The following is a 17,467-nucleotide window of genomic DNA, read 5'->3' on the forward strand; positions in this document are numbered from 1 at the left end:
ACTCTTTGCTAAGCTGGATGGGCTACATTTGCAGAACCAAGAATGTAAGCACCATTCAGGATGTAGCAGTCTCTGATACCTGGCTTTCTGATAACAGAACCCTGAATTAATTGACACTCTTACACATTATTGGTGCAGTGATAATAACTTTGAGCTACTGCAAGATCCCAAAGGGTCTTCAGTATCACCAAAGAAAGATTGCATACTGTTATCACACTAAGTATATTTTATTGTGCATTAATTAGATGAAAGTTAGTAATATGCATTGACCAAAACATTTGATTAACAAGACCATAAAGGATAACTGAGAATTTTCTTTAATATAATTGTTGTGCAGCAAGGATTCCTGCTGTATAGAGTATATAGAAGATGACATACTCTAGGAATTAGAACAATATATATTCAATACAATAACAAAACTATATAGTACTTTAAGAACTCTTTCACATATATGAACATACTTATTTAGAACTTCAGCTTTTTAAAGTAAGCAATATGCAAGCCTATAAAGTACACACCAAAAAAACCCTACAAAACACCCAAAGCAAATGTTAGCATATCTACATTATCAAGAATATCTTCTCACCATCATTTCTTTCAAAAATATGTGAAAAAGTTCTTTCTTTCCTTTTGAGTGCCAATTTTTAAAAGTCCCGTCTTCTGAAATTCACGTATGTTTCAAAGCACACTATCATTTTCTTAAAGAAAAATGAAAGCCACTGCTGGCTTTTAGATGCTGGGAACATAGTTTACCACACATTCCCTTTGTCCCATTGCAAGGTAGTGTGATATAGTAAAGTAAGCATAGGGTTTGGAGTTAGAGAGACTTGGGAGGCCTCTGGCTTCTGTCATTTGCTATGTGATTCTACGTTGTCTACTTAAATGCTTTGAGCTTAAATTGCCTCATCTGTAAAAAGGGAATAATATAGAGTGGCTGTAAGTATTAAATCAACACATTTAAAGTGCCTGGCACATAGGTTGGCACCCAGTAACTAGTCAGTAAATGGTAGAACACTTCCTATTTGTCTTGATTTGATTTATATACAATGATTCCCTCCTATGCCTCCAGGAAGAAGGATCATCACATAATTCCCAGGCTCACCAGCTCCCAAATCTCTCTCGATTCCCCACAAATAAAATGCACATGAACTGTGCCCTCTAAAGATACAGTCCTTTACACAGCATTGCATATCCTCTGAAACACACCTAATGCTCAAGTGCAGTAGAAGACACAAAACATATAAGCATGCTTCGGTAGACACAGACGTCACACAGAACATGTCACCTCTAAATGCAGCCTCACAGCCTCACCTGCTTCTTTCCAATATGTTCTTCCAAGCTTCAAGTCCTTAACATTGATTATTTTTGGAGGCAATATGCAATTTTCAGAGTCCTGGCTGCATTCATTTGCCTCATTGTTTTTTCCTTATTGGTTGATTTATTCATGTATTTATTAATGTATTTATTTATTCATTCATGTGTTTATTCCCCACCATGTTCCAAGATGGATGTCAGGTGGCTTACAAGAATACACAAAATACAACATGATAGCATAAATTCAAAGCAGATATAAAAGTAAAAGGAAAAAACAAAAACAATAAAAATAGGAACATGAAATGGAGCCTGGCAGAAAGCTAATACAAAGTGCATACATACCGTAGAGTCCCATTACAAGTGCTATGCATTGACCACACATTTGGCTCCAAGCTTTCTAGCAGCCAACAAAAGAGAAACCTGATCAGTCCCAGATTTCACAGGGCCCATAAAATAAAATCAATGTATATGGTTAGGATGTCTCTTTCCTGGTCTAAATCCTGAAAACTTTTCTACAGTAAAGTATCATAAAATGGTGGCAAACTGTCCCTCCTAAATTGCTCTAACACCAAAATTCAGCTTCTGGAACAGTCACCAACAAAATAAATCCTCAATCTTAAAATTACATCTACTATTTCTTTTTCTTCCTTCTACCTGTCTCTTGAAGTTCCATTTAGTCAATGAAATGTAGCTATTAAAAGGACTTCTTCAAAAACAAGCAAACAAACAAACAACAAAAAATCCTCTGCTGTCACCAAAGCAAATATTTTCAGTTAGGTAATGAAATAGACATCCTGAAATTACAATGGCCAAATTTGGAAAAACCCTCAAATATCCAACAAAAGAAAATGGTTAACTAAACCATCATGTCGTCCTATGATGAAACATTATACACCATTGAAAATGATATTTACAAATACTTCACATAAATGTAGGAAAATATTCATGATAAAAATGCTAAGTATAAAAGCAACAAAACTATATGCATTATGACTTTTTCTATGTAAAAATTATATATGTGCATACATAGCCATAGAAAAAGTCTGGAAATAAATCCATCAAAATATTAACATTGCTTCTAGGATTTGTGATTATGGGTGATTTTATTTTTTTCTATATGCTTATCGTTATTTTCCAAGTTTTTGACGTTGATGAACAATTTATGATGAGACCAAGAGGTACTAAAAAGAAAAATAGCAACTTAGTTACCTCTGGCTTGTAAAATTATAGGCACATTTAATTTTCTTTTTAAAATTTTCTATAATTGACATAAAAAATGGGAGGAAGTTACTTTTAAAAAATAAAAGATTTCAAAAACCTAGTTTTCTCAGTTGTTCATCGATAAGGTCCAAAATGCTACAAATACAATGATATTATGGTTATTCAGCACTTCCTAATTTTACTTTTAATAGCCATCTGGTACTTATAATTATATTCAATTATCACTAATATTGTGATATTTGTGCCAGGTATTACTATCCTCACTTAACAGGTGATGAAACTGAGGCTCAGAGAAACCAAGTGACTGGCCCAATGTCACAATAATCAGTGGCAGAGCTGAACATGAACCCAGGTCTCAAGAACCCAGGTCCAGTGCTCCTTCCATTAGTTCAAGACTGACTGTGATTAAGCAGTTACTAAGAGATAGGAACACAGAAATAGTAATCCCTCTTTCCCCATGAGAGTCAGGTTCCTGAACAACCCCCAAGGTAAGAGAGTTCAGCTGAGGAGATCATGATATCGGGAAGGAAAAAAATGAGCAAAAATGAGGTCTCAAGTAAACTGTTGAAAACCCTCATATTTTTATGCAGGCAAACAATAACAACAGCACATTACATAAAAAGAATAATGAGTTTACACAGTTTAAATCAGCAAAAATGATAGGCTTTATACAGTTTCCATTTAGATCCTGAGATGATTTCCAGTGGTGATGAGGATGTATCTATCACTCATTATGGTAGTGGCAAATGGGGGTGACAGAGAAGCAATGAACAGAAGTGGACTATTCATTTAGTTCAAATTATGGATATCTATACTCTTAGAGTCAGTAAAGTCGAATCCTGAAGTTATAACAACTTGCTTGAGGCTTTATTTCTATCAAGCAAGTGAATTTAAGTGGCCCTTCTAAAGATGCTTTTGTCTTCTCAAGTCCTTTTTGAAGACACCTTAGCAGTTCTGTATGGAGCTCAATTTAATCATTCAATCTTTGTCTGAAGGTAGCTTATTAGCTGTCCAGTAAGAGTATTTAAATGGTACTACTTGATAATTTAGGCTTTTCTGAGGTTTCTTTCTTCCCAATGTAGTCTTTTCAAAAGTCTCATAGGACCTTTTAATAGAGTCTAATTAAATCAAACTTTGTCTGAAGGTAGTTTTTTCAGCTGTCCAGCAACAGTATTGAATGGCACATGATTTAAGTTCTATTGAAGATTGTTTCTGTCCAATATGATTATGTTTGAAGGCATCATAGCACCTCTTTATAGAATTGTAAGTCACTCAAGCTTTGAACAGGTAATATTTGACACATGTAAAGATGTCCATTTTAATTACCTTCTTAGGGAGGTTTTAATCTTGTTCTAAAAATGTTGCTCCTGTTTCTTATAGCTGTATTTGTTTCCAGTCTCACAGCCTCCTAATTGTCTTCATCATCACTTATGATAATCATCTCTGGAGTCAACAAAGCTTCCTGAGGATCAGCCTCTAGCAGCATTAACTTGAATTAGTGTCAACAGGCTCAGATTCAACTTCCGCCAATGATTGCTCTTGTGCCAAATTTTCATCCTCATTCATAGGTTTTTCTTGTCTTTGGGAGGGATAGAGGAAAGATATTTCACCACCTCTAGCCAAGTCTTCTCACAGGTCACATTAATGACAGGCTCTGTTAAACTATCTAATGCCTCTTTGGGAAGTTACCTCCTGAAAACCCATTAAAAATCAACAGCCAAACCTTTATTAAGGATATGCCATTATAATGATGTAGGAGTCTCATGCACTAGGATCTTCAGACAGTGGAAACTTCGCGAGATTGTGAAGTTACACATTAGTTTATAATAAGCCTTCCTGAATAGCCAGATCAAACACTGACTGAAAGGCTCAAGAATCTGAGACATGTGGCTAGTTATAAAGACAATCTTACCATTAGGATGCACATTGGCAAATGTACATGAAACACCAAATAGACTGAAGAATTAGCAGGACTTTGAATTCAAGGTATTTTTCTTTTTTTTTTAAGTAGTCTTGAACATCCACAAGAAAGTACTGTTCAAACCATCCCTTAAGGAGAGGAGGATTCATCCAAGCTTTTCTATTTGCTTGCCAGTACGCTGGAAACTTGGCTCATTTATTTCCCCTGAGAGGGTTTAGGCACAGTTTTCTGTAGAGCAGCAAGGGTTTCATTATGAGGTCACCTGAAGTATTGGCAAAAAATGGAAATGTCAGTCTCTCTGATTTTGCTGACCTCAGCATCAGTGGGCTCTTGCTCTTCAGAAGTATTCAAAGGGTTCCAAAGCTTGAGAGTCTCGATAGCACTAAAGATTTGTGCAGGCACGTAATCCCCTTCTTCAGCCACTTCCTGAATTTGTGGTGAATACAACATGAGAGCTGCAGGAACGGTTTGTTCTTTGGCACAACCGCCAAATAAGACCTGGTCTCCACATTATGGTGCACCTTAAATTCCTCAAACCATCCCTTACTCCCAACAAAAATTTTTCTGGATTCATTTCAGTGTCTAAAAACATGTCTTTGAAAACTCCTCTTGCATGGTCACAGATCTCTTGCATTGAATGTGTTTCATTATTCTTCGGTTTATCTTCAATCCAGAGGTTTAACTTCATTTCCATCTTTTCCATCCTTGGGTCATGAAGAACAAAGCATCTTTTAAGTTATGTAGGTGTACAAGTGGCAGTACTGGCCATACTAATAGTTTTAGTTTTCTTTATGGTAAGAATTGTAGATTGATTAACAGTATATGTGACCTACAAAGCTATTTATTTTACCTTGAAGAAGCAGATTGAGAATGTCCTGTTTCTCTTCTAAAGACATCACCCTTCTTGCCCTCTGACAACTTTCCATGGTGTCAGTGCCCTTGTACTTGCTTCATATCTGTAGAAGCCATGTTTCAGCTTTATGCTAATTAATGCAACCTGAAAGTTACTTACTAGAGATTTCATATCCCCGCTTATCACAAAGCGTTAGCATATGATATTTAAGCACCAAATGGTATTCTAAACACCAGAAGGATAAATAATAATATATTGGTGTGCTACTCAGTGCACATGGGGCTATCTAGGGGACAATAGCTTGAAGAATGAGAATGGAAACAAATGACTTAGAAATGCCTTCCCACTTACAATATAGTCAGAGAGACAATATTGTGGCAATGTGGACTGATTCCCATATACTGAATTCAAAATTTTCAGTTACCAAAAAGGTATACAGAAGTAAACCTATACCCAAATTTCCAAAAAGAACAACTTACAATTAGGGAGGGATTATTGTAAATTGTACTCTACATTATCAGAAAGAAAGTCACTGTTGATATATTCAAGACAGTACTGTTGCTTTGATTACCCTTGGCTTAACACTATGAATTTAATTTTATGTGAAAGGAAAACACAGTGTAAATGTATTTTCTGCCAGCCCACAGTAAACCAATCAAACATTATTCTCAGACAAAATGCAACCTCTGAAGATGTAGATGTAAAGGTCAGGCAGGCCCTGAACAGTCAATCCTCAAGAAACAACTACCTAAGAAAGAAAGTGAAAATGAAAGAATAAACTAGCCCATTTTCAATGCCCGGCCACTGATACTTTACTTTTATCCCCTCCTCCTGGGAAGATAGAGCGAAGCCTGGCTTTCTTATTCTTCTCTTCAGGGGCCATGGGAAGTGGTTTGGAGCTGTGGTTGAGTGCTGAAGAATCCCGGTTGTTACTATTCATCCTCAGTGGGGGAGCTGGGGGTTTCTCTTCATTATCCAGACCGTCAGACATTTTCAGTTACAACCAATTTCACAGCTCCTAAAGAAAAGGAGGGAAAAAACAGGAGTTGAGGGAGAAGAGGTCTAAAAACAATCTAATAAATATGGGGATTCTAACATCTTAGAAACAAAAGCATTGTTCTCATGTTTTCTCAGGTTTCGTGTGAGGATCGATTTTAGGGGTTTCTCTTCTGGAGGGAAGGAAGTTACCTCCCAAAAACCCTGATGCAATTTTCAAAAAAGGAAAGTGAAGGCAGTGATTAATGACTTTCTAAATATTATAAAAACACATAAGTCCCTTTGCTTTTCCCGCATTGAAACTCTATTTTCTCCTCCCCACTACCAGTGTTTTAGTGAACAATTTACAATCTTATTTTAAAATTCTATCCTGATGATTGTAATGGTCAGGTGATCAGCCTCCTCAGAGTTTAGAATTGACACAGGTTTGGCTGTTGATTTTTAATGGCCCATAACAGTGACTTGTTAGCTGCTTTAACAGCGAGCTGTCCTTGGTGTTTATTTCTTACATGTGCATACCTCAGTTACAAAATGCACTCTCCTGTTTTTAATGATAATTAACTGAGAAACCATCCCATAGATCTGGCAGTTTCAGCAGAGTTGGAGTGGCTGTTAGGGTAAACAATGTTCCATATTCTCCCAAGCAGGCAGAAGATAAAGGTGGGCAAATGTCAGAGGGCCAGTTCCCGAGGAGACACCATAACCTTACTCCCTGCCACATTTTACGTCTTGGGAGAAGGGACAAGGGAGGTGACAGAGGTAGCTAGCTGTAAGATCCAGTCTGGGTTTTAGGAGCTTATTTGCTCTTAATTTCATTATTCTTTTTTTTTTTTTTTTTTTTTTGAGACGGAGTCTCACTCTGTCGCCCAGGCTGGAGTGCAGTGGCGTGATCTCAGTTCACTGCAAGCTCTGCCTCCCGGGATCACACCATTCTCCTGTCTCAGTCTCCTGAGTAGCTGGGACTACAGGCGCCCGCCACCATGCCTAGCTTCTTTTTTTTTTTTTGTATTTTTAGTAGAGACAGGGTTTCACCGTGTTAGCCAGGATGGTCTTGATCTCCTGACCTCATGAGCCACCTGCCTCAGCCTCCCAAAGTGCTGGGATTACAGGCGTGAGACACTGCGCCTGGCCAAGTTCATTGTTCTTTAGTATCTTGTGTCTACGTCTGAGTATATTCGGTTTTCATTCCCCCGGGAGGATAAAGTAAACTGGAAAAGCATGGACTCCCCCAAGGAAATGTTTCTGTCTCCAGGTATTTTCCTACTCTAATTAAAGTCCTTCCATAAGGTCCTGACCCCAGCATAAGTCAGGTACTAATAGTACCTTCCAAATGAATCCCCAGTTTGAATTCAAGGAAAATCAAATCCCTTTAAAACTACATCTCTGTAAGTTTATCAAGTATTACCTGGTACTAACTTAGGAACATAATAACTCTCCAAATATGACTTAGCATATCACTTTGTTCCAACAACATTTACTATGAACAAACCTAAGAACAATAAAAACAAGACAGGGGTCTACTCATTAACTGTTGTGCTGAAAAATTATCTATCAATCCTTTCTGGCCCTTTAGTGGTTACAATGTGTTTATTACTCTCAGTAATGCACTCTAATTTACATCATGTTATGTAGAGAATTTCAAAATTTCTATTTTGCTCTAAATTCTCTCAAATATATATAGTCTGTAACTACTCAAGAATAGGTTACTATCAATTAATAGCTTCTCCATCTGTACAGGTGATTGACAACTAACAATTGGCTTGATCTTGATTTGAACGGAAGATCTCTTTGGTTTTGCTAAGTGTCATGTCTTGCATTATCTTAATGAATTAAGACCAATTCTATATTTTTTCAGTAATAATGATAGTGAAAATACTAAGTAATAAATGGTTTGTCACTATCACCAACAATTTCATAAAACTCACATATTCCTATTTAGATCAAACTACAGAACAAGGTACAATCAAAAAGTAATTGGGATGTCAAGGATAAAGCATATTCATAGATACTATTGGTACTAAATATTTTAATTGGAATATGAGACCAGTGCTAATGCGTCTGCATTATCTTTTGCATTTTGACTGTTGGTCCTTCTAAATTCCTAGTTTCTCTAGAATTAAAGTGAATTTAAGACTGACTTCACCAGCGGCATTATTCTGTACTGGACAGGTTCATGGTTTTAATTTAGTCACAGAGAACATTTGCCACCAGAAACAAGGCACTAGTTTTCTCTTTAACTTTTCTGGGTTCAAAAACTATGCACAAACATGAAGTGATTATTACATAAATATGTATACAGATATACAAAACCTAGCTTTGTAAAAATAATGAAATTTGAAAGTTATTGCAGAGAAACTGAACATTTGAAAATAGAAATACCTAGAAGACAAATTTCTAAAAAGAGTGTCTCACAGGGAGAGAGAGCCACCATTTTCTGGATAATATATATTTTCTGATGACATATTTAACTTGAGATGACAGAAGTCAGGAAAACATGCCACATGACCTCTTTAAAATGATATACAAAGCTGATCTTGCAAGATAAGACAAGAATCTGAGACAGCCAGGGTTTCTGCTCAACTACAGAATTTAAAATACTATGCTCCTTTGTTCTTGATAAATAGGGGTGGCTAACAACAGAGTGACATTTTTTGTTCCTAATTACTCCATCTGACCAGAGAGGCAGGTAGATGCCCTGCTTCTTTTCAGGCTGCCTGATTACCCTGACCTTATTTGACCACGTATAATATAGGTTGGGAAGAAAGGAATACTTGGGATCTAAAACTCAAACTACTTCTATATTGCACTAAAAATCCCTGACCAAAAATTCAATAACACACATTTGCCATGGTCAGTATCACAGACATTCTGCAAAGGACTCAGCCTATGTGACATACATGCCTATTGCCCACGAAACTGAAAGTGTTTCAATGTCATTCAACTCATCAAGGCATCATAAGAAGAGTTGGAATACACCTTTTACAAAGACAGAAGTGAAACTGAAGAACCTATGTCCAGTTCCACACTAGGAAATTAATAAAGCATAAACCAAACCGTTTTCCTAGACAGTTCAGATATGGTTTTGTTTTAATTATCTTGATATTACTTCGGTTCTTTACTACCCGTTACAAGGCACAACCAATCATCCTCTGCTAATGATTCCAGATAATTCTGATTTGGTGTTGAAAGAATAGTACAGGAGGTACTTGGTATTTTAACTCACCTTCAAATCAAGTGCCTCTAAGCACACTTTTAGAAGACCAATGGAGAAAGGGTAGGGACCTGCAAGGAATCCTTGAGGTTAAAGTATTTGTTTCCCAAGTGGGAGGTATCTCCTACTATTCCACAAACATATTTAAAAAGTGATTTTATTATGTTATGTTTATAAACAATGCCAGTCTACTTAGCCATGTGTTCCCCTGAGACAGCTTTCTATAAAGGATACTATTAATGGATTGCTGGTTCAATCTGCCTATGATGTCATTATTTCCAAGATCTTGAAAGAGACTATTTTATTTTGGGCGGCTGTAGGCTCTATTTCAAGAATTGTACAAAAGCACCATTATTCTCTAGGAACCCAATCAAAAAACTGTTTATTTTTAAAGTTCAACTGTTGTTGTTCATTTCTATAACAGTACAGAAACTTGTGAGTAGCACATTAGATACAGCCACGGGCCATTCATTTTACTTTTAGAGGTTGGCCCTTAGCATTGTGGAGCTAATTTTAATGGATAACCAGCAACGGTTTATATCTGCTCACAGACTGATTTCATACTTGACTACTAGGTTTTTCAGAGATAATTTAAACGGCTTTTGTAGATGGTGTATATTTTTGATTCAGCCCTTGGGACTTAATGTGGTTTAGCAATGCTCTGTAATTACACTTGCAATTCATCAGCAATAAGACATAAGCCTCTTGTTTCACGATAGGCAAGGAGTCTAAATACCCCTTTTCTTCAGAGTACTAAAAGAGATTACTTCTCTCTTTCCCTGTATCTTTCTCTCTCCCTTTCTCCCCACTCCCCACACAAGTTTGAAGGCATGTACACACAGGAGCACACATGAACACATACAGAGGGACCTTCATTAACTTGCCTTGACACAGAGCTTTATTGCAAAGCATTTTAGAGAAAAAAACTATTACCAAGATGCATGGTAACTACAGATTAAATGATTATAAATTAGAAACAATTGTCATTAGTCTCGCATTCCTCCAAAATGCATTCTCTTAACAAGTGAAGTGCCACAACTGGACACTCAGGGAATGCTGGGTAGGTTAAAAAAGAAAGCCACCACCAACTTGTGTAGATCCAGAAGTCAAGGGGAAAAATAGGTCATCAACTATACTCTAGCTAATGTGACCAAAATTCACACTATGACCTATGTGTTAGTTTGAATACAACCAAAAATGCCAATTGTGTCTCTTTGCTACAAGCACTCTACCCAAGTGTGTGAAGGATGAGAATCCAGAAATACTAGTTCTACAGTTTGAGGACCATCTATTAAGCCATGAGCAATTGAAATAAATATTTTTATCAGATATCATACCATCGGAGAAATAGAAACAACTATATGTCTGTATTATTTTGTCTGCTTTCAAAATAGGCATAACTATGTATTTTCATATTTTCCCAATGAAAACTAAATTAACACTGCCCTTCTTTTAAAAACAAAACTCCAGGTTAGCATATGTACAGTCATGATCTAACGAACCCAAAAGTAAATATCCAAAAGCACCAGCCACGCAAGGCCATTATCACAAATCTGAGCACACGCCAAGTTTGTTTAACACCCTTTTCATAGCAAATGAGAGGATCAAACATAGGACTGAGCTGTTCATTAAGGGAAATTTCCAAGGTGAATTTCCTAATATTTCTGAGATATATATATATATATCTCATATATATATATATGAGGGGTTACAAGAAACCTTGACTTGATGAGATGACAACCCTATAATAATGAACTGACATGAGCACATCTAAAAGAGGATGGATTTTAGGATTTCAAAGGTCAAGAACCTTTGAACTGGTCAAAGAACCTTCACTACATTAAAATGTAAGAATATTTCCAATCTCTGGAATTGGGGAATTCTTTATAACAAGAATTATCTCTATAGATAAAAAAGAATTGATTTTTTCATAATAGTATTCAGACTTCAAGTTATTAAGTAAACACAGACACAAAGTTAGCTAATGACTCCTTAAACAATGATATCAACACAGGCTTGTTCTTTGTATTGACGATGAGGTTGCTGCATTTACTATCAGAATGATGTGTACACTGAATTGTACTTTGGTGGTGGGCAAAAAAATCCAAGAGTTACAACTGCTGGCTCTTTCTTGGGCTCTCTTTTAACCAAAGGCGTACATTTTTGAGATGGCTAGCTGAGCATTCAGGCATAGACTTGACTGGGAAACAAACCATGCTTTGCTAACTAGCCTATGCTGATACTAAATCTACTTTATCTTGGATGCATTATTTACAAAAGAACCAACCAGCTCACTTGTGACTGATAATGTAAGAAGATGTAGTGTACATTTAACTGCCAAAAAAAGAAAAAATCATCTAGCCTTCCACAAAGGAGACAATGTCTTAGGATTTGAAAGAAATATTATACGTTGCCTTGCATTTCTACAGCAACTAGCATCTTAAGATTTCTAGTGACTTTTCAGACATTAATGCCCATAACATGCTAAGACACCGAAGTGGGCATTTTACAGGGAGAAGAATGAACCAGATCTAGGTCTCCCAGCAGCTGTGAACCCACACTACCATTCCCAAACTAGGTGGAAAAAAGACAGCCCAATCACTAACTCTAGCCAGCTAGATGCGCCCAAATTACCATTTTTATCATCTTGTCTCAAATTGCACAATCATTATCCAAGTCACTCCCTTCATTAGACCATAAGTTCCTTGAGGGTAAGAGCCCCTCAGTCATAATTATATACTTTCATACTACTAGTACAGTCTCTTGTTCCCAACAGGCATTAAATACATGTGTGAAGTAATGAAATGGAACTCTATACATTCTATGTATTTGTTACAGCTCTGCATAAGTTTTTCATAATGTTGCATAAGCCTATAGACCTAATTGTAGCAGGTCAGAGACAAGAAAGCATATTTGGAAATATCAGCACTAGTCTAACTGCCAAGTAGTTGGGCATCATTTCAAAGCCAGCTACCATCTGATTACCAGCACCTCATTTTAAAAACATATGAGTTTGTAATGTCCAAAGGGCTTCCATGTCTTGCTCTTCTTCGAGCCTGACATCAACATTGTAAAGAAGAAAGTACCATCTCCATTTCTTACATGAGGAATTTACAAGCATTGAGTTTATTTTGCCCAAGGTCAGAAAAGAAAAAACTGAGAAGAGTATCCAATCCCTCAGCTCCTAAACTTGTCAATTCCCTTTCCAGTATACCAATACAATGCATATCCAAGTAAACCCACAAACACACACAGACTCTTCATATATACATTTTTATCCTCCTAAAAGATTCATACAACAGGTCTACCCTTTTCATTTCAACCCACCTCATGCTGGTACTTACTATTTCAAATGGCTTTTCCCAGTTAAAGACACAAGGCTAGGTGATTTACTGACAAAACTCCAAAAGGTTTCATTGACTAGTTGTACCAATTCTTAGATGGCCTTGTTTTGGAGCTTGCCTCTTCTGGAGCACTCACCAAGGGAACTCTGCTATCAGAGACAGGGGTGTGCTGTTTCAGAGAGCCTCACTAGGGAGATATCATTACAGTGTGTAATGGAGGGAAGCCAGTTCTAAGATCATTTGATCAGAAGGAGCTGAGCTACTTGCTAGGCAGGAGATCTGCAAAAGCAGCCGGACAAGCAAGAGAGGCACTAGCTCTTTTTACAGCCGCCTAGTTTCAATCTTAGATCATGTAAGAGATAGCTCACTGCTGACATACACACAAGCACACTCACACAGCATACATTCATGTTCTCTCTCATACAAACAAGCAAACGAGGTCAGTTCTGCTGTAGTATTGTTGTCTGCTAACACTTTCATGAGTGACTTCCATTGTTTTCAGCAGGAACTTGACATTAATTGAGTCCAAGAAGCCAGCATATTATAGTTGCAAATTTCAACGTCAAGTTGCAAATAGGAAGTCAATAGGTATAATCCAGCATCCACACTCCATATACTGCATATAAGGAACAAATCATTCTTTTTCTTTTTTTAAATACAGTTCTTTTTCAAATGACTTCTTAAGCCTCTAAACATATGCAGCACCATACTTTGTTATTCATTGTGTGTGCTGCATGAGCTAATGCCCAGAAGATGCTAATGATTATCTTACATGTACTTATATTTGCAAACCAATGCATTATTACAGGTTTCAGCTTTTTGTTTCCAATATTGGTGCTTCTAAAAAGAGAAAATAAGATCCATAAAGAATAGAAGTAGAAATATTTTAAGTATAAAAAAACAAAAGTAATTACCCTAAAAGATGCCTCAGAGAAATTGGTGGGAAAAAAGAAAAGGGAAGCAAAACCTAGCAAGAAAACATTTCCTAGTTCTTAGAGAACATAACATCCTTGGAAGCATTTAGATGGAACAAATTAGATAGACCAACATCCCAAGCAAGCAGGATATGGTAAACCAATGTCTTGAGTCTCTGGAGGTCTCGCTGTTCTCTATTACTATGCATGGATAATAATTATCCCCTTTATTGTTCCACCCCAGTGAAATATCAACAAATGTCCTCAAATTTAAGCTTGGAAATTCAATTTCTGAATTTCCTAGAGATTTCTGCATACCACAGAGGTGGCTGAATGTTGCTTTTCAACCTGTGCATCATGGCTCATCATCCTAGGTCCTTGCGCCATTCCCAATTTCTCTGTACCCAAATCGGCTTTCTACAGGGAAGGTGCCCATTTCACATCTGAAGAGAAGAGCTACCTGGGGCAATGGAGAGTTGGTATTATTTCTAAACTAGGAACTTAGATCAATTTAGCAAAGCTCACAGTTCACCAAAAAAGTGACTTCTTGCCAGAATTGGAGGTTAAAGAATTTGAACTGGTGTAAAATGCAACACTTCCTCAAGTTTTTGCCCCTTGACCTATGTTTACATGCCCCTATTTTAAAAGGCTCAGCATGCATTTAAACATCTCATTTGGGAGCTATGGTTAAGGAAGAGGAAATAACATCTATTAAAAACAGCCTTTCTTCAATAGTGAAGGAAGAACGGAACATGACAAAACCTACTTTCTGCCCATCCCCCTTCACAATGGTAGGGGATAATCATTTAGCTGACAAGGGCCTTACTTGTAGGAATTCCCCCATCTTTGAGCCCACCAGACAAATGTTTTGCATTAAAGAAAACTGGCATGGGTATTTTTAAAAATATAATACACCCAAAGCAGTCTCTTTAGAAATTAAAAGCCTGATCTGAAGGACAAACTCCTAATTGAGTATGCTGGTTTTCCCATGGCCTTTCCATGCCCAGCTTATACAAGCTCATAATTTGCAAGTGGCTGAACGTTTATTACTTCACTACCTGGTTGCAGCTGCTGCTGTCCACTTATAGAATATATGGCTCATCATTAGTCCATGCTAGAGTAGATGTCTACCCCAGCACAAGATCAGCTTTACTTCCCTAGTGCTCATATACATACAAAGCAAAGACTGCTATGTGCCTAAGTCTTTCTGTGGACCTGGAAAGCCCCCAAGCTGAGATCACAGGGCCCAGCCCTTACCACACAGGAAGGAAGATAGGGTATTTTGGGAGGAAAACTGCAGATAAAACAGAAGCAGGGCTTGGTGGAAGGAGCTGTAATCAGCAGGCCTGAGGGTAAATCGGTCAGTAGTTCTTGAGTCATTCCCGTGGAGACTGCAGTGTAGCCTAGAGCACATTCTGACAAAAGCACTGGGCAGAGAGAAAGGGGAGGAAACTCGGGTGTTCATAATAAATGTACATAACTCTGTATCAAAAGATGCTTGTCTTAGAGTGTTCTTTTTTCTTCAAGATCGAGCCTGATAAATCCCCTATGTCACAGTACTCCCAATTATGCTAGTCAATCACCAGCTGGTTTTGTGGACTTTAGCAGATCACCTAGCATGCCCCATACTCTTCTGCACAGCTTAATAATGAAGGTCTATAGGTCACATAGCTGCATAAAGAGAGGAAAAGAAAAGATCTTATGTCAGCCCAACATTCCTTTTTACAGGAAAATATACCAACTAATGCTTTATCCTTGTTGATTTCTGGTTGACTTTCATTTCAAAAAATCCTGAGCCCAAAAAAGAGGTACTACTCTTTGAGGTGTCAGATAGTAACTGAGAATATATTATTGAGGCCCCTTAAGTAACCCATCTGTGTATGAATCCACTTACTCGAACCACAAATATTTACCAGTGCCTATGTGCTAGGCATCATACTAAGTGATGGGTGTAAGCAGATAAATAAGTGTCTAGCTCTGAGTGAGGTTATAGGCTCCAGCAGTGGGTTTCATTACTGGCCACACATTATATGTAAAATGTATGTCATACAGTGTGGCGATTCCTCAAGGATCTAGAACTGGAAATACCATTTGACCCAGCCATCCCATTACTGGGTACATACCCAAAGGATTATAAATTATGCTGTTATAAAGACACATGCACACGTATGTTTCCTATGGCACTATTCACAATAGCAAAGACTTAGGACCAACCCAAATGTCCATCAATGATAGACTGGATTAAGAAAATGTGGAACATATACACCATGGAATACCATGCAGCCATAAAAAAGGATGAGTTCATGTCCTTTGTGGGGACATAGACGAAGCTAGAAACAATCATTCTGAGCAAACTATCACAAGGACAGAAAACCAAACACCGCATGTTCTCACTCATAGGTGGGAATTGAACAATGAGAACACTTGGACACAGGGTGGGGAACATCACACACTGGGGCCTGTCGTGGGGTGGGAGGAGAGGGGAGGGATAGCATTAGGAGATATACCTAATGTAAATGACGAGTTAATGGGTGCAGCACACCAACATGGCACATGTATACATATGTAACAAACCTGCATGTTGTGCACATGTACCCTAGAACTTAAAGTATAAAAAAAGTATGTCATATACAGATAAAAATAGAACTACATAACAAGGATATGTGCATTGCAAAATGAGAAGTAAAATTTTAAAAAGAGGAGCTATAGCACTCCAGAAAAGGTCAAGACTCTCTTCACCTTATTGCTATATGAGAAATCATACTACCACACACAAGGAATGTGTTTGATATTATTCCAGGGAACATAGCTGCCTGGCCTTACATCCTCCCACCACCAACATTCATATGTACCAGGTATCATGTCAGGTACAGGAAGCATACAAAGAGAGAAGAATAAAGACAAATCTCGATCTTCAAAGAGCTTCTAGTCTAGTGAGGAAGGCAGACATGCACATATACAATAAGAATACAGTATGATACAATCTAGGTAGGCACAAGACACTTTGGAAGGACAGAGCAGGAAGGATAGCTAATATTCCCAGAGGAGTCAGAGGATATAGCACTTGAGCAGGGTATGGAAGGATGAGCAGGAATTAAATAGGATTTGAAAGGTAGGAAGCACTAGGTTGGCGTAAGGTATTATTATTCAACAGTATATTTCAACCAATGAATACTTCAAGCATGCTAGATTAGATTTCTTAGCCTTGGGCCCGTTTCTGCTGGACTGAATAATATTGGTGCTGTACAAGTAAAAGAACAGATCTCAAAACTCTGGAAGAAAATAATATGTGTAAGACTTAAAAGCATTTTTAGAACTGTATCCATATATAAGCAGGACAGATCTCTTTGGGGGAAATTTACTAGGCACATAACACTAGGAAAAAGAAACCTTCCACGCTACATTTAAGAACTAAGTTGCATGTTGTTAGGCAGACTTAATTTGGGGGGTTGATTTTTATTTAGTAGGTTTTTTATAAACCCAAAAGAATTGTTTCTAACAGAAGGAATGAATGACTAACTCTAGCTCTACTTCTGGATTTTTCTGTGATCCTGAAGAAATCATTAAACCTTCTTAAATGTATTCATTTATTCATCATTTAAATAGTGTCTATTATGTGCTAAGGTAGGCACTGGATGCTTTGAAAGGACAATGGAAGAAGGGTAGCTAATGCTGCCCGGAGGGTTCAGAGGA

General features: G+C 37.5%; 1 protein-coding gene across 6 annotated transcripts in view; it reads right to left on the reverse strand.

The window, feature by feature from the left end:
* Positions 1–17,467, reverse strand: part of PAK3 (p21 protein (Cdc42/Rac)-activated kinase 3) — a 301,905-nt gene that overhangs the window by 90,016 nt on the left and 194,422 nt on the right. For all 6 annotated transcript variants that reach the window (XR_001006530.1, XM_011984504.1, XM_011984502.1 and 3 more), the window contains one exon: positions 6,126–6,327. Coding sequence is in view for 5 of the 6 variants with exons in the window: in XM_011984504.1 (XP_011839894.1) it covers positions 6,126–6,300 (175 nt within the window). In the remaining variant the exon portion in view is untranslated. The remainder of the gene's footprint in view (positions 1–6,125; positions 6,328–17,467) is intronic.

Source organism: Mandrillus leucophaeus, unplaced genomic scaffold, assembly GCF_000951045.1.
Source record: "Mandrillus leucophaeus isolate KB7577 unplaced genomic scaffold, Mleu.le_1.0 Scaffold269, whole genome shotgun sequence".
Lineage (NCBI taxonomy): Eukaryota > Metazoa > Chordata > Mammalia > Primates > Cercopithecidae > Mandrillus > Mandrillus leucophaeus.